Raw genomic sequence first — 20,846 nt, forward strand, 5'->3', positions numbered from 1 at the left:
TTTGGGAAACATACATCCTTTGGGTTATAGTGATCTGACGAGGGGTCCATTGAATTAAATACTGCACACAAGTCTTTAGACAAGGGAGCACCATAATGGCCAGAATAGCGAGTCCAGCTGCTATAAGGGCTGTGGGTATCAGACTCCAGTTACCAATAAAAAGTCTAGTCCATCCCACACCGGACCAAGGTTGCCAAGTCTGAACCTGGGCATGGGAAGATTTTCGAATTCCTGAAGAAGTGTCTTTAACCGCCTGACCGTTGTGAGCATTGTCATTAACCAGTCTTTCACAAACGCTGCCTTCAGCAGCCAACGAGTAATCGAGAGCCAGGCGGTTTTGTTGAACTGTGGCTCGTATCTGTCATCTTTCTTCAGCCTATAAATTCAGGGCCATCGCTGTCTGTTCGGTGATGATCTCCAAGGCTGCCTGGAGTCTGATTAAATGATTTAAATGCCAAGCAGCTGTGGTGTTCTGGAGCAGCTTACGTCGTTTACAACTGGAACTCCCCTTACAGTGGTGGTTCTTAACATTCCGAATATCTGTGTGACCCAAAGGATGATTTACAGGAGACCAAGTTGGGGAGGGGTGTTTCTTGTCACTTAACCTGTGAGTTGCAGCTTTTCTGTGATATTAGCATAAGTATTCACTCTATCTCTGCTACATGTACAATCCTGACTAACATTCTGTCTGTCATTGTCCCACCATCTTCTTTGTGCTATCCCTTTAAAACTCCTTTTTTTACTACCTGTAGAGGCCGAAATACAAATCAAATCTACTCCCCTAGGGCCGTTCTGTTCCCCTGGTCCATGGTGGGATCCTATATTAACCCATACCCCACTATGACTATATACCTGCGCCCTGTCTACATTCTAAAGGTAAATAATTGTCACCTCTGCTGCCCCTATTCCAGGAGGACTTAATACATCGTGAGCAATTTGGTGATTTCCCAAAAATTGGGAACCAACAAGTAAACATAACAACAAATCGTAAAAACAGCATTACAGCACTTTTTCCCCGCGTAGTGTAACTTTTAGATCAGAAGGATGAGGGACTGCATGCCAGGTGGAGGGTAGATTATCAGTGTTGTTAGTCCGTGGATCAGCAGCTCGTTTAATTCGTTGTATGTGGCTCTATCCCTTTTCTTTCGTTCACACGGCAGTGTCTGTAATCAAAAGTACACAATAGGGGCCATCCCAGACAGGTTTTAGTTGGTGATCTTGCCATGCTTTTACATATACCCAATCACCAGGTTTAATGGAATGTATAGGATACTCCAGGGGTGGGTTTTGAGCTAATAAACCCTTCCGTTTTAATTCGTATAGAGAGGCAGAGTCCCTTTAAATATTTGGATATGTACTGGTCGTTAGCCTCAGGGGTAGGGGTATTACTGTGGAATCCCATGTAAGGAAGACCAAACATCTCATATGCTGAGACAGCAAGATCCTTACGAGGGGCTGTGCGAGTCCTGATTAAAGCTAAGGGTAAGCATTTAATCCAGAAGAGACCAGTTTCCTCATGAAGTCGAGTGAGCTGATTTTTCAAGGTCTGATTCATTCGTTCAACACGACCTGAGCTCTGGGGGTGCCATGGGGTATGTAGCTGCCAATCTATTCCCAGTATTTTACACACACGCTGGAGTACCTGAGAGGTAAAATGTGTACCTCGATTTGAGTCAATGGTTTGAATCATACCATATCGTGGAATCACAGACTCCAGTAGTATCCAGATAACGGTGCTGGCACAATCATTAGGGGTCGGGAAAGCCTCAACTCATCATGTGAAATGATCTACCATCACCAGGAGTTATTTGTAAACCCCTATCTTAGGTAATTCTGTAAAGTCTATTTGTATCTGTTGAAATGGGCGTACAGCTATATCGCGACCGCCAGGCATTACCTGGCGCATAACTTTTTTATTTACTCTCTGACAGATTGGACAACCCCGAGTACTTTGCTTGGCTATAGTGTAAATTCCCGAGCAATGAAAATACCGTACAAAAGTGTCCACAAGTGCCTGTGTTCCCCAGTGTGTCTGCTGGTGGAGCTGATCAATAATTTGCCAAACCAAGGCTTTGTTCAGTACTTGGCGTCCTTCTGCCATCCACCACAACCCATCAGCAGTTTGACGCATTCCCTGGTCCTTCATGTAAACCTCCTCTTCCCGTGAAAAGAAGGAAGTCTTTTGAACCTCATGTGGGGTGGGCAGTAACAGCTGCATGTCTATTTTCTCCGTGAGCGCAGCCCGTTTGGCAGCTGCATCTGCCTGTCTGTTCCCCTGTGCTTCAGGACTGTCACCACTTTGATGGCCCCGTACATGCCAGTAAAAGGATTTTCCCATTCAAAGGCAAACATGTCTCTGCTCTCCGTCGCTAACGGACAGGTCCAAAAAGCATCTTTGAGGTCAATCACACTAAACCATTTACTATGGGGATCGATTTTGCCCATTATTGTATAAGGATTAGGTACAACCAGGTGACGGGTGAGAATAACTTTGTTCAGCTCCCTCAAATCTTGCACTAATCGATATGTACCGTCTGGTTTCTGGACAGGCAAAATTGAGGTATTAAAAGGTGACATACAAGGTTCGAGTATACCATCTTTCACCAACTAGTCAATTACTGGCTGCAGCCCCTTTCATCCAGCAATTGGAATTGGATACTGCTTTCGTCTATTTACTTGCTCAGGATCTTTTAAAGTAACTTGCAGTGGAGGAATATCTAACACTCCTCTATTAGTTCCCGTTTAATTCGTTGTAGTGGCTCTCCCGTCGTTTGTTCTCAATGCCTCTTCTCGGATATCACTCACTTCGTCCACTGACCAGTCACCCTTCGTCCGGGAGTCCACCTATATCAGCCGGGGTGCTCCTACCCCCGTCATCGGGCACTCTGTCAGTGGAGGGAGTGGGATCCCGGACGAGACCCCATTTGTGAGAAACAGAAGTATCTTCACAGAATTTTCTCGAGACAAAAATTGAGAACAAAGAACATTTATTATACAGCAATGAAAAGTTGGGTTCCTCCCCTTACCCTGGGAATACACACACACACTGGGGCTCACCCAACTTTTATACAGTTTATTTCAGTGTAGAAGTACCCTCCCCCTTACATTCTTCTGCCTCCTGGATGAGTTTGGCATTAGGCAATCCTGTCTGCCTACGTGCTGTTTCTGTGAACTTGGAGGACCAGGGGGTATCTTGTCTGTGTCCCATCATGTCATTGTCCTTATTCACACCTTCCCATCCCTCAGGGCTTACTAACTCTTATATGCAGAACTTGCTAATTCTGTCTAAGGCTTACTAATTACATATGTGGAACTTGCTGACTCTGTCTAAGGCTAGAAGACCCTTATCTTATTCAGACTAACTTTACTTCCTACATTCTATTATCTACCCTTATCCTATTCATACTGGCTTTATTCATTACACATATATCCATACTAGCTTTCTTCATCTCTCATATTTTCATATTAGTTTTACTCATCTTTCACAGTATCTGTCTCTACATCTCTGGAAAATATGTAAATTCTGATCCACCAACATATGATTCTCATTGCCTTCTTCAGTTCAGGGGCAATTAGGGATGGAAAGTACCTGTCAGCTTGACAGTAACAACAACTCACAGTGAACAGAAAATTGTTTTCTCCAAAATAGTTAAAATTTTGTTCCTCAGGTTTCTCATTGAATTAATCTGTCAATCCCCTATCACCCCTTAGCTACTTCCCAGCTTCTTTCAATCTTTTACTCATGTTCCCCACTCCCCCCTCCCCCTTGGTACACTTGATATCTTCCCTACTTGGGGAAGGATCCCATTCAGAAATGATGACCATTTTTAACCATCCATGCAGCCTTACCCTCAGAAAGTTGGTTAAGAAGGCGAAGGCAGGCAAAGATACCAGTTACCATTCTTCAGGAGCTCTGTCAACTGTGTCCTGGTTGGCTGCATCACAGTGTAGTTCAGTTGCTGCAAAGCATTGGATTGGATGTCAATCCACAGGACCATAAAAGCTACTCCTGATTGGAAAAAGATACATAAGTATTAGAGTCAGATCCACCAGGCTGAGGAACAGCATTTTCCCCACGGGCAGTGAGCCTCAATGGCTGCTGAAGGAAGGGCTTAAACTGTGTACAGTATATAGTTTCTGTGTCAATGTATGGTTTTTATGTGTGTTATGCCTGTATCTGTGTTTGCACTGTGGACCAGAGAATGCTGTTTCATGGGGTTATACCATTACAATCGGATGCTAAATAAATTTGAATATGACCCACTAAATTCCCCCAGCTTTTCAATGTATGTGGCAGAGAAATAGCAAGTTGTATGCCAATATATGAAAATTTATTTTGTGCAGTAATTTGATGGCTTAATTGTTTAATGAAGGTTAGTTCCATCCAGCTAGATAGCTTTTCCATCTCAACTACTTGTTCAGCCCTTTGTATTCCACAAATGTAATTTATAGACTCCCATTGTGATCATTTGGTGTGGACTGAAATCCCCAATGCCTTCTGGATAAAGTACTGTAAAATGCAGTTGAGAAAGGAGATGAAATTTGCATTTTCCTTTTTTTTTTAATTGTAAATGCAGATAGTTTGTTGCTGAGTTCCTCTGCTGCATCCAGCTTCCTAACAGACATAAATAAACCTGGCTACATTTTGGCATGCATAACACATTTTAATTGATTATACCTTAGCTGTGACGCGAGTCATGACGATGGCTTTAAAGGTGCACAGATCTGGTCTTTTGTCATCACCATCTGTGATTATGTTCAATCTGACAGTTCTTTCATGATTCATGAAGGTGTCTGGTTGATTACATTTTTTAAAAAACATTTGCAGCTTGTACCTTCTTTTGCACTGTGAGAAAAACTGATTGATTAGTGTGCCGGTGCCACAATTCTAATGAATTTATAATTTTGACATTGTTCCTATATGCGAAGTGGAATCTGTCATGCTGGAATGTCAGAGCCTGTCTCTATGCAATGATATGCAGTTTTTCCTCTTTAAATAACCATGCTTGTCCCACCCCTTCAAACACAGACAAAATTAAAGTGAAAACCAAGCAAGTGGCATTCTTAATGTGTCATTCATCAGCTTTATATAAATTAGATTATTTTGATATATTCTATAACTATAACCATTGTGCTTTTTGATGCTTTCTGTAATGCAGCTGATAAAAAGTTTTCTGTTAAAAATCAGACATGAAGCAGGTAACACTGGAAATGGCTTTTGCTTTGCTGGTTGGACTTCAATCTTCGTTTCTGATGGGTTTTAATGCTTGTTGATTTATCAAATGCTGTTTGATTAACTGGTGGGGGCCAAGGAAATTAAACTTAATAATCACAGAAGATATTACATTTTTATTGCTCTTTGCCATTGTTACATTTTGTATTAGCAATCTGTGATTAAACCAATAGATACTGGTGCAGGGGAAGCAGCTGCAGTGCCCTACTGGCCTTCTCATGATGAATGAAAATGAAAACAGAGTATTAAATATTAACAATTGTAATTCAATCGCATGGCATGCATTTCACTGTTGAGTATGCTGCAAGTGGCCAGAATTGTACTTGATATTCTTGCGTCAGATGCGCAGCCTCCAATGCTATCTTGAAAATTTCTTTCTGCAAGACCTTGCAGCTATCCAACTGGACCTCAGGTAGTAGAAACTGAGTCAGACTACAACCCTCCCCACCCTGTCTTGCTGTTGAAGGCCTCTCTAAATGTGTCTATTTGGATTAAAAACTTTAAAAAGTTGAAAAAAATATTTAAAAGCCATTTATTCAGTGTTAATGAGAAACATAAATATTAATTTCTGGACAAATGAACTTAAAACCTTCATCCAGGTTTTTAGCAAATCTTCCATCAAGCACCATCTTCCCATACCTCTGGCATTTTATTTGCATTGTTTGATCAGGGATGATGAACCCTTAAGTTGTTTGGGTACTGTTTTCTCAAACTCTCTTTACAACTATGTGAAGGACACCTCTCTGACAAATATCCTCATTACCCTTCCCAAACACTACCTCTGGACTGATTATCTATCGTTCCTTTCCTGAATTTTCCTGTGAAACTTATTTAAACATTTATGGTTTTCAATAAATTAACTTTTTTAGCGAAAATTTGAAGTTCTCCATCAGTGACAAAAAAAATGCCTAATTGATGATAAAGCAGTGATGACCTTGAAACAACACACTTATTTTCTGTTATAAGGTTGAAATGGGATAATCCATCAATCAGTACAGTGATTGTGCATTGAAAGCTTCAGCACGGTGGTGAATGGGTTGTTTGTTCGGGAGAAAGGAAAGGATTATGAAATTGGGTGATGTGACCTGATCATGTTATAAATTTGCTTTATAAAATCTCAATTGGATAGGACAGAAAGGACCTGACAGGCCTGTCTGTTTTGTTGCTCTTTTCCTGAGTTAATGAATATTTTTGAGGGGGCCATTGAATTTGATGTATTTACTCACAATTCATTTTGAATGTATTCTCCTAAATCCTTTTTCATTGTCATCATTTTTAGCCACAGGATGAATGAGATTAAATATTCTTGTCTGGTAAAATCATTCACTGTTGTATTGTGAAGGTCAGATCATGATCTGACTGGAAAAATTGTAATCATTATTTTCCTTGCAGACTTCAAACAATAGTTATTGAACTCATTCCAGCAACCTGTGTCTTAATATTTCCCTCAGATTTCGCAGTCTGCCCCTGCAACTCGGACGTCGTTAACACAGACCACCGTAATGGAAACTGTCACCATGGTTACAACCAAAGATCAGATTTTGGTGAAGCCGAAAGAGGAACTTCCTTCAGCCCCTCCTCCTAAGAAGAGGCAGGTACTTGCGGGCTCTGAGCTCAGGAAAAGGTGGGTTTAAAAAGTCACCTGAAAGTACAATGTCAACATTATTTTGAGAAAATGATGAAAGATGCCTGTATCATATGCTGATGAATATTGTTTTAATTGTAATTTTATTACTAGGAATCCCACTACTGGCCATTTGAATCACAACAGACAGGACCTATTTTTAAATTTCGGACTTGTTGAATTTGACGGTACAAATTTTGCAATGGTATCTCTAAGCTTGTCTATTTCTGTTTCCATGGAATAAAACTTAAATGTCTGCTGTGTAGTTGAGAGGAGCCAGATGTCTACTGACTGTTTCAGGCTGTTAGTACTCAAATTAAATTTAATAAACATGCAAGGGAGAATCATCTTCCAGAAAACTTTGTTCTTGATATGAAGCTTTTGTATTACAATCGTTTCTTGCCACAATTATTGAATTGGTCCTGTGCGATAACTTTGTTTTTGTAGTTTTATATGATATATTTGATATATATTTGGCACCACCTACGGCTCCTAGAACGCTTCCACCAGCGTTGTCTCCGCTCCATCCTCAACATCCATTGGAGCGCTTACATCCCTAACGTTGAAGTACTCGAGATGGCAGAGGTCGACAGCATCGAGTCCACGCTACTGAAGATCCAGCTGCGCTGGATGGGTCACGTCTCCAGAATGGAGGACCATCGCCTTCCCAAGATCGTGTTATATGGCGAGCTCTCCACTGGCCACCGTGACAGAGGTGCACCAAAGAAGAGGTACAAGGACTACCTAAAGAAATCTCTTGGTGCCTGCCACATTGACCACCGCCAGTGGGCTGATATTGCCTCAAACCGTGCATCTTGGCGCCTCACAGTTTGGCGGGCAGCAACCTCCTTTGAAGAAGACCGCAGAGCCCACCTCACTGACAAAAGGCAAAGGAGGAAAAACCCAACACCCATCCCCAACCAACCAATTTTCCCCTGCAACCGCTGCAATCGTGTCTGCCTGTCCCGCATCGGACTTGTCAGTCACCAACGAGCCTGCAGCTGACGTGAACTTTTTACCCCCTCCATAAATCTTCGTCCGCGAAGCCAAGCCAAAGAAGAGATATAATATATTTGTTTTCATTAGTACAATATGCAGACGCACTAAAATTCTTTGCTGCTGCCAATAAACAGGTGCATAAGTTACACCAACTACAGTCGCATAAATTAAATTACTACAATGCACGTGAAGCAGAAAAAGAGATGATATACAAGGGCAGATAAATAAATGTTTACTGATGCAGTTAGTGCACAAAACAAATAGAGAGATATATATATATTTCAATGGTGCAGACAGATCTTTTGTTGGTCTCAGAGAAGTCTGCGGTTCAGATTGATTAGGGAGGTTGAAGAGCTTGATAGCTGTGAAGGGGAAAAAAAAATGTTCTTGCACCAAGAAAGTAACAGCAGGAGATGGTGACTGGGAGGATGGAGATAATTGATGATGTTGGCTTGAGGCAGTGCCTCACATAATGTCTTCAATGGATGGGAGGTCAGTGTGCATGATGGACTTGGCAAAGTTTTTTTTTTAATTCCTGCATCCTCTTTTGTTCCTGTGCACTTGAGTTTCCAAACCAGGCCCTGATACAACCAGTCTGCGTACCTTTCAGAGCACACCTTAACCTACATATCAGATTTTAAAAGCATCCACTGGTGGAACTAAATTACCTTGCACAGTGTGGGCATATAGAGGTACTGAGTAAGCATTTGGCATCTATTGTCGCCAAAGAGGAACTCATTCATAAAAGTGTGAAAGCGTCTGGGGAAGAAAAAAAATGCATGTGATTTTATTTTTCCATTTTTATTAAAAACAGAGGAAATAGTCACTCAATGAATTTCCACCACACCTGTTTATTTCTATCCAAGTTTGTTGAGAAAAGCAAGGATGAAGCTAACAACAGCTCTGTCCTCAGTCTTTCAATCTGAGATGGCGGAGTAATGCAGGAGTTTGTTCAGAAGCAGTGTTTGGGGGTAAGAGGGAGAATTATCAACAGAGTAAATATAAGCTGACCAGTTAATTTTTCTGTTTGGGTGGGATGTCAAATATAAAATTAAATCTCAGATGAAGCAGCAGAGGTTCATGGAAAGAACCGAATTGAAGAGGGAAAATCATGACTGATTAACCTGGCTGAGTTTTCGATCAAAAGATGTGATGTCCAGATTTGTGTGGCTTTTATCCAATGAGAATTCAGCCATGTGGAATAGACTCATTCGAACAAAGATGAAAGAGATTTGAAAAATAAACCCACTTGACTTAAAAATAGCAAAATAATTTAGTACCTGATAATATATTAAATACTGCAGTTCTGGATTACCAACATACTTGGACACATCTATTCCTTTACTTTTTTGCACTTCAGTATTCCTTGCTTTTATTGCTCCATCAACCTTTGCAACAATTTCCTTGCATGCAAATCTTTTGCAGTCACATTTGGATGCAAGGAACAGTCAGTCAGTTTGGCAGTGACAGAGAAGAGCTTATTTGATAATCGTCCAAGTTGTTTCTCTGACTGCAGCAGCATCCAGTGTTTAGCCTTCACTTTTTTTTTGTCCCATCAAGGCTAGGCAGCCTTTCTGTGCGTTCTGTTTTCCTTGCAAAAATAGTAATACGTTTCCCTGAGTCTCAATCACTGGAAAAGATCCATATTCCTGGTATTAAGTGATCTGTAGAATCCAGTTAAAATACAGTTGGGAACTCCAGGTCTGTGTTTAGCCATTCTGTAAAATTCTGTGCACCTCAAAAAGTCAGTTGATGATAAAAATGACAGTAATCTACTTTGTTAGTCTTCAGAAGTGCGATAGCTCAAGAATTTCTTGATAATTAAAATGCATTTGATAATCAAAATGCATTTCATTTTTTTAAAAACTTCATTTATTTGTTAAAAAAACATAATATATGACGTACACAGCAATTAAGCATGAACATTTATATATATATATATATATATGTAGAGAGAGAGAGAGAAAGAAAAGAATCCCCCTTCAACCAACTCTCTTAAGCAGAGCCATAAAAAAAGAATAAAGAAAGATTATTAAAAAAATTAAATGTAGATACTAAAATCTAATCAATATAAATTGAAATGTAAATATTCCGAGTATAACAGCTACTTATTGATAAAAAAATTATAATTATCATGCAAAGCATATATAATTTTTTTCCATTATGAAACAATATTTCATCTCATTATGCCATCTATTAATATCAATTATATTTGTATCTTTCCACGTACTAGCAATACATTTTTTTGCTACGGATAAAACTAAATATACAAAAGCAAGCTGGAACTTATCTAAACCCAAACCTTTCAAAGGTTGCAAACTACCCAATAAAAATACTGTTGGATCTAAAACTATTTTAATCTTATACAGATATTCTAAAAACGATTGAATTTTCTTCCAAAATGATTGTAGATGTATACATGACCAAACAGCATGAAGGAAAGTTCCAACTGTATCACCACATCTAAAACACAAATCTGATTCATGAAAACCATACTTTTTAATTTTTCAGGTGTCAAATATAATTGATGTAAAAAATTGTAATTAATCATTGCATAGCGTGCATTTATCAATCTAGTTACATTATCATAACAGATATCTAACCAATCCTCTTCAGAAAAAATAAAACCAATATCCGCTTCCCATTTAATTTTAGATCTATCCCAAACCCTTTTATCTATACCATCCTGTAATATTTGATACATAAATGAAATATACCCCTTCTCTGGTACCTTCATAAGAAAAGTCTCATATTTAGTCATTTTAGGTAAAATCAGATCTCTACCAAACATACATTTTACCAAAGATCGAATTTGATAATAAAGAAATAAAGAATTCTTATCAATACCAAAATCTTCCCTCCTGATTAAAAGATAAAAACTTACCCTCTTTAAAACAATCTCCCAAATTTTTCACACCTTTAAATCTCCAATGCAATAAACTTTGATTATGTATTGAAAAAGATGTAAATTGATTATTATACAACGGAGTCAAAGCCAATAATTTACCCCTAGAACCTATCATTTTATTTTTCTTTATCCATAACTTCATTAAATGTTTCAGTATAGGCACATTATATTGTTGTAACAAATTAATATTCCACCTAACAAAAATTGATGTATTTCAAATTCAGAAATACTTGCCATCTCAATTTTAGCCCAACTAGGAGGCCGTACCAAATCAATGAGCTAATAAATTTAAGTTGGGCTGCCTCATAATAATTTTGAAAATGTGGTAAACATAATCCCTCCAACTCCTATTTCCAAGTTAATTTATTCAAAGCTACTCTCGAAAATGTACCCCTCCATAAAAAGTCCCTAACTATTTTATTTAAATCTCAAAAAAATATTTTATCAAGTAAATACAGAATAGATTGAAACAGATATTGTATACGCGGAAAGATATTCATCTTAATTGTATTTATCCTTCCCACTAAATTAATAGGTAAATCTTTCCATTTAATCAAATCAGTTTTGATTTTTTTGTTAATGCAGCATAATTTAATTTATATAAAGATTCATAATTAACATTCAAAATTATACCCAGATATTTAATTCGGTCAGTCCACTTCAAATTAATAATATTCTTATAAACTGAATAATCTCCTTCACTTACTGGTATTATTTCACTTTTTTTCCCAATTAACTTTATATCCAGAAAGACATCCAGATTGTATTAAACATTCCTTCAAATGCAAAAGTGACTGAGCTGGATTTGTTAGATACACCAATAAAATTAATTTTATACTCCTCTTCTAAAACTTTCATACCTTGTATCTGTGTATTTTGTCTTATCAACTGTGCTAAAGGTTCAATCACTCACGCAAACAAAGCTGGTGATGAAGGACAACCTTGACGAGTTGATCGAGTTAACTTAAAAGATTCCGAAATCAAACCACTCGTCAATACTCTAGCTACCGGTTTACTATATAAAGCCTTAATCCAACCAATAAAAGAAGGACCAAACTTAAATTTCTCCAAAACTTTAAACAAAAAATTCCATTCAACTCTATCAAATACTTTTTCTACATCTAAGGATATCACCATCGGTTGATCCAAAGATTGTTGAAATCTATTAATCAAACTAATCATGCATAAAATGTTATCTGAAGTATATCTATTCTTTATAAAACCTGTTTGATCAATATGAATCAACTTTGGTAAAAATGTAGCCAATCTATTCGCTAATATTTTAGCTATTATTTTATAATCTACATTTAACAACAAAATTGGTCTATATGAAGATACTTTCAAAGGATCTCTAACTTTTTTAGGAATTACTGTAATTAAAGCACTAGAACAAGACTCAGGTAATTCATAATGTTCTCCAACTTGACGTAATACAACCCAAACACTGTAGATAAACCATCATTAAAAAAATTTATAAAATTCAACCGAAAATCCATCATCGCCAGGCGATTTAGCATTCGGGATTTCCAGCATAGCCATTTTAATTTCCGAATCAGTAAATGGTTCTTCTAACTCCTGTATATCTCCATCCTCTAATATCGGTAAATTCAACTGTGATTTAAAAAAAACAATTTATCTAGTTTCTTGTTTTTCTTCAGATGTATATAACTTTTTATAAAATGAATCAAATTCATCATTAATCTCACGAGATTTATGTAATAAGAAAATTCCGTCTAACAGCATTAATAGTCCTCGTTATCTGTTCTTTCTTTAATTACCATGCCAATACCTTATGTGATTTTTCTCCCCATTCATAATACCGTTGTTTAGTCTTATTAATCACACATTCAAATTGATAAGATTGCAAAGTATTATATTTCAATTTCAGCCTAGATAATTCTATTTTCTGATCTTCTGTAGCATCTTTCTGAAATTCCTTTTCTAACTCATCGTTCTATTTCTCAAATTCAAGACTCTGATTTAATCTATTCTTTTTTATTTTAGAAGTATAATTAATTATTTGTCCTCTCAAATAGGCTTTCATAGCATCCCATAATACAAACTTACTTTGAACAGAATTAGAATTTTCTTTAAAAAAATTTTTTTTTCAAAAATTCCATATTTTTTAACAACATTGTTTTAAATCTCCAACGATAAGCTATTTGAATTTTCTCAGAAGTTTCATATGTAAAATATAACAGAGAATGATCTGAAATCACCCTACTTTTGTATTCTGCTTGTTGTATTTTCCCTTGTAAATGTGCCGATACTAAAAAGAAGTCAATCCTTGAAAAACATTCATGTCAAGGTGAATAAAAGGAAAAATCTTTCTCTGTTGGATTAAGACATCTCCAAATATCTACTAAATTAAGATCTTTCATCAATGCTTGAACCTGAATTGCCATCTTGTATTTTTTAACTTTCTTCCAAGATTTATCTAATAAAGGTTCCAAAACACAATTAAAATCACCACCAACTAAAATATTACCATTAGCCTGACCCAAACATAAAAATGCATCTGAAATAAATAATTCATCATCTGCATTTGGAGTATAAATATTAAGTAAAGTCCAAAATTCACTAAAAATCTTAAAATTCTATTTAAGAATATATCCTGCCTTTTCGTCCATTGATTGTAAATCAAAAGATAAATTTTTATGTATCAAAATTGCTACACCTTTAGCTCTAGAATTAAATGAAGAAGAATATACATGCCCAACCCAATCCCTTTTTAATTTCATGCTTTCCGTCACATTCAAATGCGTTTCTTGTAAAAAGGCAATATCAATTTTCATTTTCTTAATATATGCCAAGACTCTCTTACGTTTAATCAGACTATTCAATCCTCGAACATTAAAAGTAGCAAACCTCAACTTTGACATAACTACTATTATTACTAAATACCAATAATATCTTTATATAGAAACTCAAATCAACATATATAGGCCCTCCAATAAAAAAATCACAAATTAAAAACTAAAAAAAATTAAAATTAAAATTAATAAAGAAAAAGAAAAGAAAATAACCCCCCCCAAAAAAAACCTACCAAAAGGTAGTAATCCCCTAAACTAAAATTGGGTGTGGGTCACCCACCAGTGACTGATGATTAGTAAAGACCTTAGTGCAAATCTCCCCCTCTCCAGCCAAACAGTCAATAACATCAAAATCTCCTAATAACAAAAGAAAAAATAGAATTTAAAAAATCTTCTTTTCATCCAGAAGATTCCAATCTCGAAGATCCCATTTCAGAAGGAAGTAGACTCTTTCCATTCCCGTTTTTCCCATTTCTTCCATTTCCAGAGCAACCAGATTTTTCTTTAGGAGATATGGTGGACTATGTCTTTGTCCTCTTATATCTGGCAATGAATCAACAAAAATCATTGCTTCACGATCAGTTTCCATAAAACACCTTTAACACTGCAGGGTGGCGAAAAGTAGACTTATAACCTTTACACCAGAAAACTTCTTTAACTGGATTGAATCGACATCGACGTTGAATGACCTCTTGACTGAGATCAGGATAAAAAAAGACTCTGCTATTCTGAATCAATAACGGAGTTTGTCATTGTCTCGCATTTTGTACTGCAAGTTGAAGTATTGCTTCTTTATCCAAATAATTCAAACATCAAATTATTACCGGTCTTGGTGGTTGACCAGCTGAGGGTGTTCTTCTTAAAGCTCTCTGGGTGCTTTCCAGTGCCAATCCCCCAGAGAAAAAATTCTTGCCCTAATATTTGCGGAATCCAGTCTTTAAAAAAACGAAGAGGATCTTGTCCTTCTATACCTTCTGGCAAACCAACAATTTTCACATTATTCCTTCTGCTTTGATTTTCCAAATAATCTATTTTTCTTTCTAGCTCCTTCTCATGTTCTCCTATTCTATGACTGATTTTTCCACCTTCAATACTTTTTCTGTGTTAGAAGTCACTTGTTGTTTACAGTCCAAAAAAGCAGTCTGAAATGTTTTTAATTCTTCAGAAAGATGTATCCACATGTGCCTTCATACCAGCATTCATTTGAACCATTTCATTCATTTGAGCTATCAACAAATCCATTCCAGGTTTTATAACAGCTTGAATAGCTGCCTTCAATTGTGATTCAGCAAAGCTCAGCTCTGCTCTCTCTGACATAGTGGCAGAACAAGTTAACTGCAGCTCCTGCTGCAATTCCACAAAAAGCATTTTAAAGATTTATTGCAGGTCTGGACTCTCAGCGACGGCATCCCGACTTCTTCAGGGAGTCGCCGCTGGTCTCCCCACCCCCTCAAATCTTGTTGTCTTCTCATCCATTCGCGAAGAAAAATGACTTCTTCAGACTGTAATACTGCCTGATGCATTTCCTTTTCAGCCTTCACAGGTGATCCTTGGGATTTAGGCAATGAAGAAGTTGAGCCTGGGGCTGCTTCATGTTGTCTAAGCCCCAAATCTTCAGCACTTCGAAAATGTATTTTCTTTTGAACTTGAGGTTTAGTCTTTTTTTACCATTAGTGGCCATAATAATTCCTTAATACTTTAAACTAAAATTAAAAAAATTTAAACTTGGAAACAAAGGGTTAAAAAACAGTTATTTAAAAGTCTGGCCAGAGAAGTCGAGATTGCACGTCTAGACTCTACGCCATCTTGCCACGCACCCCCCCACCCCCCCCCATGAAGAACCTCAGAGTTTTCTGAAAAATAGAATGATGAGCCATTAACCGGATCAGTTGAAATGCAGTTGCTTAATTGGTGAAGGGACAAGAGTGAAGGGTTGTTTTTCTTACTGAAATAATGTATGTAATGGATTCCCTTAGACCAGTGCTTGTCTTGTTTGCTCTGTTGTATTTCTCTCGAGTTTTGGAAGAACAGCTTGGCAAACCCAGGCAAGCATGGTAAACAGAGAATCAGAAAGCAACAGACCTCTTGTCTGTACAAAGTGGAAGCACTGTGGAAAGGTGGGAAGATCTGTAAGTGTCCATTTTAATGGAGTGCAAGGATTCAGAGATGTGTGAATGCAGTGGAATATGTTAATGGAGGATTATTGGAGAAAAACAGGCATACGTCAGGTAGAGGGATTCCTGAGATTCAGTTATGAACGTTTTGTTCAGGTGAAGAGAAAATACCATATTTTGGCATAGAAGTCAACTTGTAAAACCCTAAAAAACCACTGAAAAAATGGGGGTCAACTTAAACACTTTTGAGACCTCAAATTCACCTAAAAAAAACTAGATTGACATCGATTTGGCATAGAAGTTGATGTAGGAAGTAACTCCCCGCTGCAGCTCCATGACACCTCCCCACTGCTGGATGCTGCCATAACTGCTCCGACCTGGGATCCTGCCATCACTACTCCTGCCTGGTAGGCCAAGGTTCCTCCTCCTGCCGGGAGCACAATGTCGCTGCTCCAGCTCCGTGGGCCATGCTGCTCCTTCCCGGTAGGCCGAAGGTTTTTTTTTAACTTAATTTGTTTACAGCTTTGTTACTTGCAATTGGTGTGTTTTAAATAATTTTGGGATGTTTCTGGGAGGCCCAGACTGCCTGAAAAATGGGGGTTGACTTGTATACTGAATATACCACAAAACCATTAAAATGAGGCTAAAAAAGGTGGGATTGAGCTATCTGCTCATCGACTCGTACACCAAAATAAGTGTTTTGTGGCAAACAGGTCAGCAACCCAAGGGTGAGAAGTTTTGATGTGTAATTTTCTAGATACATTTTGGGAAGGATTGGAGAGTTTATGGGCCACCAGTCAGTGTGGTAGCTTTGCTCTTGATGGTATTTAATTTTGTTGGTTCTGTTCTAATTGAGGCATGTGGAAGGTGCCCACTTTCTTTTTCCAGACAGAATAGTTGGACCATTCATCATTATTTTCAGTTTCTGATGAATCTTTACACCTTGCAAGAGGTTGCTCTGGCTCTGATTCTTATCAGTGGTGGCTCCTGCAATGGCTCAGTCCCAGCTGAAAGGTCTTGGCAAGACCCAGACTTAGCATCAGTGAGCAAGTCATGGATAGTAAAGTGCCTGTTGCACTATCTTCCACCACTGATATGTTGATGGATGAGAGTTGTCAGGAAAAGTTGAGCCAGATTGGACTGAGCTTTATTTTGAAGATCCATGCACATGTTGTGAGATGGACCAGTGACGAGAGATGCCATTGAAATGTGATTTATTCTGGCCCAGCTGTTATTTTCAGTTTTTGATTTTTTTGTGGGCAGTATTGAACTGGCTGAAGTTTGTTTCCTGTGAAGATAGGGACTTCAGGAGGAACCACATTTCTGGGGCTGAAGCTTCACATTTGCCTGATCTTTGTGCCAGCATGGTGAGGATGTTAATGGAGTAACATCTCCATTGATTGTTTCATTCTTTGCCACCTTTTGCCCTTGGGTGTGGCAAGGATGTTGAAATGTTAGGTGTTTAAATTTGTTCTTATCTGTGTAGCTGTGAGATGGTTCAACTATACTTCCTGTATGTCTACTTTCTTGTTCAGCAAGGATGTAGTCCTTTCATGCAGCTTTGCCAGATTGGCATCTTATTATTGGTGAGCATGGTGCTGATCCTGGCACACTAGTACCTACACCTTGCTACTGGGGCTGGAAAGTTTTTGTGAAGCCAGGAAGATTCAAGGACATGCAGTGCAGCTTGTTATAGAATGCAGTGCTCTTGTTGTTGGCCTTGAATGGATCCATTCAACCTCTCTGTTTGACACCAACCCTCCTGTAAATGATTAAGTTACTCCCCTTCTCCACTTAATCCCCATGATCCAAGAAGCGTCAATCCCCTTCCAATTTGAACCTGCTGATTAATTTGGTTCACCATCATTATGGGCAATGCAACTTTTCTTTGCGTGAAAGGCGTTTTAGCTTCAACTTGAAATCTGCACCGGTGGCCCTTAATCTATCAGCTGATGGGAGCACCGTCCCTCCACCTCCTTTCTTCCAAAGACGACCCCATTACCTTGTGGGTGGCAATTTTGAGCTCCGTCAGCTCTCCTGAATTTACTCATTAGACACTTCAGGAATACCATACAACATGTTGGCAATTCATCCACAATGGGAAGATGCATGATGGTGCTGACACACTTGGGTCTCCCCAGTAGTGATGAGCATTAGATGTTGAATACCCTGTATTTGAATTCTTTTTTATAAAAGTTTTTCCTGGCATTTCAAAATGAACTGCACTGTGTTGAGAATGCAGAACTTGCTACTTTTTTCCAGAGTCTAAGACAAGGTGTTGTGAACAGCATTACACAGATCTACTATTTTATACAAATATTGGTCTGATTATTATGAAAAACTTAATTGTAAATACTGAGGTTACATAATCAAATTGAATATTCTGAATGGTTTTCCAGCATATTGTCACTTTACTGAGTTTATAACCTCAAGTCCATTATTGGACCCATGGGATATTTAACTATAATATTGACACAGTTTTTGGTTTCAAAATATGAGTATTGCTTGAAGGATTTCCAATATGCAATAAGATCTTTAGCAACAAACCTCCAAGGTGTCTGCGATCTGTAATAAGCAGCTTCAGGGTTTGTGATATGTAATTATTTGCCTTATTGAATATGCACAGCATGGCATCTTCAGTGTCTTTGAATTAGATGATGTCTGCAGCCATAGTTAACTGTGGTATTGATTGTTGGAGAGGGCCAGGAATTGATCACTCCATAATTCTAAAAGCTGGTCAGCATCTCTCCAAAGGGAGGGTGGAATTTGACAGCTCCAGTTGCACCCATTATTCACAATAATTTTGACGGCAAAGACCATTGGTTGAGGGTGTGGGAGAGAAGGCAGCAAGGCTTTTATTGCTTCACTGAAGTTCATCAGTGGAAGCCATGATAAGAGCATTGCTATTCCATGTTCACAGGAAGAAGTCGCGATATCGACACGATCAAAAAAACATTTGGAGATGAATACACGGTGGGTCCTGTCAGCCTCAGTGAAGTGAATACAATGCAACACAAAGTTCAATGGCCAAGAAATATAAATTACCTCAGTCATATCCAACCAACTGCAACATCAGCCTCAGGCTCTCTTCAATTCAACCCCCTATCCCCATCTCTCAATTTCTACCAATCTCAATTCGTCAAGAATCCTGCCCAAAGTCGTTGTGCCGTGCTGCACCTTCATACTGTCCTTGCTGGGAATCAGCACCCATCTCTGCAACTGTATTCTGGACTTCATCATGAAAAGATCACAATCTGTCCAGGTTGGTAGCAGAATATTGAGCACCCTTACACTGAGCACTGGCACACTTCAGGGCTGTGGTCTCAGCCCATTCTTATACATGTTACTGATCTATGACTGCATGGCCAGATCCAGCTCCAACAGTGTCATCAAGTGGGCAGATAATGCAACAGTGGCTGGCCTCATCAGCAACAATGATGAGTCGCTCAACAGAGAAGAGGTGGAAAATCTTGTCAAATGGTGCAAGAGTAACAACCTGAGTTTCAACATGGACAAGATGAAGGAGATGATAATTGTGGACTTCAGGAGGACCAGGAGCAACCACCCTCCCCTACATCAATAGCTCTGTAGTGGAGTAAGTGGAGACCACAAAGTTCCTTGGAGTCCATTTAACTAGTGACCTATTGTGAACACACAACGTCTCTCCCCTTGTCAGGAAGGCACCACAGCAACTGCACTTCCTGAGAAAATTGAAGTGGGCAAGGCTACTGGCCACCTTAATGTCAACCTTCTATGGACCTCTATTGAGAGCATCCTGGCTGGCTGCTTCACAGTGTGGTGTCACAGGGCTGCTTCACAGTGTAGTATCACAGAGCTGCTTCACAGTGTAATATCACAGGGCTGCTTCACAGAGTGGTATCTCAGGGCTTCTTCACAGTGTGGTGTCACAGGGCTGCTTCACAGTGTAGTATCACAGAGCTGCTTCACAGTGTAATATCACAGGGCTGCTTCACAGAGTGGTATCTCAAGGCTTCTTCACAGTGTAGTGTCTCAGGGCTGCATCACAGTGTAGTATCACAGGGCTGCTTCACAGTGTGGTATCACAGGGCCATAAGAGTGGCAGAGAGGATCACTGGAGTTTCTTTCCCCCCCCCCCCCCCCCGCACCCCCCCCCCCCATCAGCATGATCTACTGGGATCGTTTTCTGAAGAGGAGGCCCAAAATCATTAAGGACCCCTTCTAATCTGCACACAGCATCTTTCAACTGCTCTCATCAGGGAAGAGATACAGGAATATCAGAGCCAGCACCACCAGGCAAAGAAAAACATTCTTCCCATGGGCAGTGAGAATGCTGACATTAACCTTCCCAGACTTTCATATTCATGAAACAATATTTAATTATTGTCTGGTTGTGTGTTAGCATGTTTTGCACCAGGGAAAGAAAGCGCTGTTTTGTTGAGTTGTACTTGTGTAATCAGGTGACCATGAACTTGACTTGACCTGCTCCATCTCTTGTGCCTGACAGAACAATGATGTGAGTGGAAGTAGAGCTGACTGAAGGAAAGATGCAGGAAAATGTATGGCACGTGAGGAAGACTGTCAAGGACTATGTTCAGTGTCAAGGAAGATGAAAATGGCCAGCAACAACTTAATATAATTTTAGATAGAGCTCAGCATTGTTCCTTCTACAGTCCTTCAGTTCAAGTTAGGCCTGAAGTGAAATGAGCTTCTTCCAAACCATAGAGTGAGTTCTGTGAACCAAGTTTGCTGCCATGGTGGATGAAAAATGGTGTCAATTTACAAATTGCCAACAGGTTTCGCATTTTACCCTCCAGCAGAATACTGCGATTAGAAGTGAACATCTCAGATCATTCGTTGAACAGTGCAGCATGCAGCTGACCATGTGAAGCTTTACTCCAATGTCCTTCCCAGTTGCCATGGAGCACAAGATTCTTTTCAGAACACTGATCTATCTAATATCTTGAGGTGACATTGCTCTTATTGTCTGCATTTTATGCATGTGCGCCTTCGGTACAAAAAAAAATAAAGAACCACCTTGTTAGCAGAAATGTGTCCCTCACTGGCATACACTGAACGTTGTGATGGTGGTTGCAGAACAAGCAGGCTTTGGTCTGCTGCAGGAAAAAAAAATGATTGTGACCCCTGCCATAATTGCAGACATTGGCCATCATGA

The 20,846-nt window shown here is 38.9% G+C and overlaps 1 protein-coding gene across 24 annotated transcripts in view; it reads left to right on the forward strand.

The window, feature by feature from the left end:
* Positions 1 to 20,846, forward strand: part of dmd (dystrophin) — a 1,604,005-nt gene that overhangs the window by 569,196 nt on the left and 1,013,963 nt on the right. For all 24 annotated transcript variants that reach the window (XR_011341867.1, XM_069890130.1, XM_069890120.1 and 21 more), the window contains one exon: positions 6,685 to 6,857. Coding sequence is in view for 23 of the 24 variants with exons in the window: in XM_069890130.1 (XP_069746231.1) it covers positions 6,685 to 6,857 (173 nt within the window). In the remaining variant the exon portion in view is untranslated. The remainder of the gene's footprint in view (positions 1 to 6,684; positions 6,858 to 20,846) is intronic.

Source organism: Narcine bancroftii, chromosome 7, assembly GCF_036971445.1.
Source record: "Narcine bancroftii isolate sNarBan1 chromosome 7, sNarBan1.hap1, whole genome shotgun sequence".
Classification (NCBI taxonomy): domain Eukaryota; kingdom Metazoa; phylum Chordata; class Chondrichthyes; order Torpediniformes; family Narcinidae; genus Narcine; species Narcine bancroftii.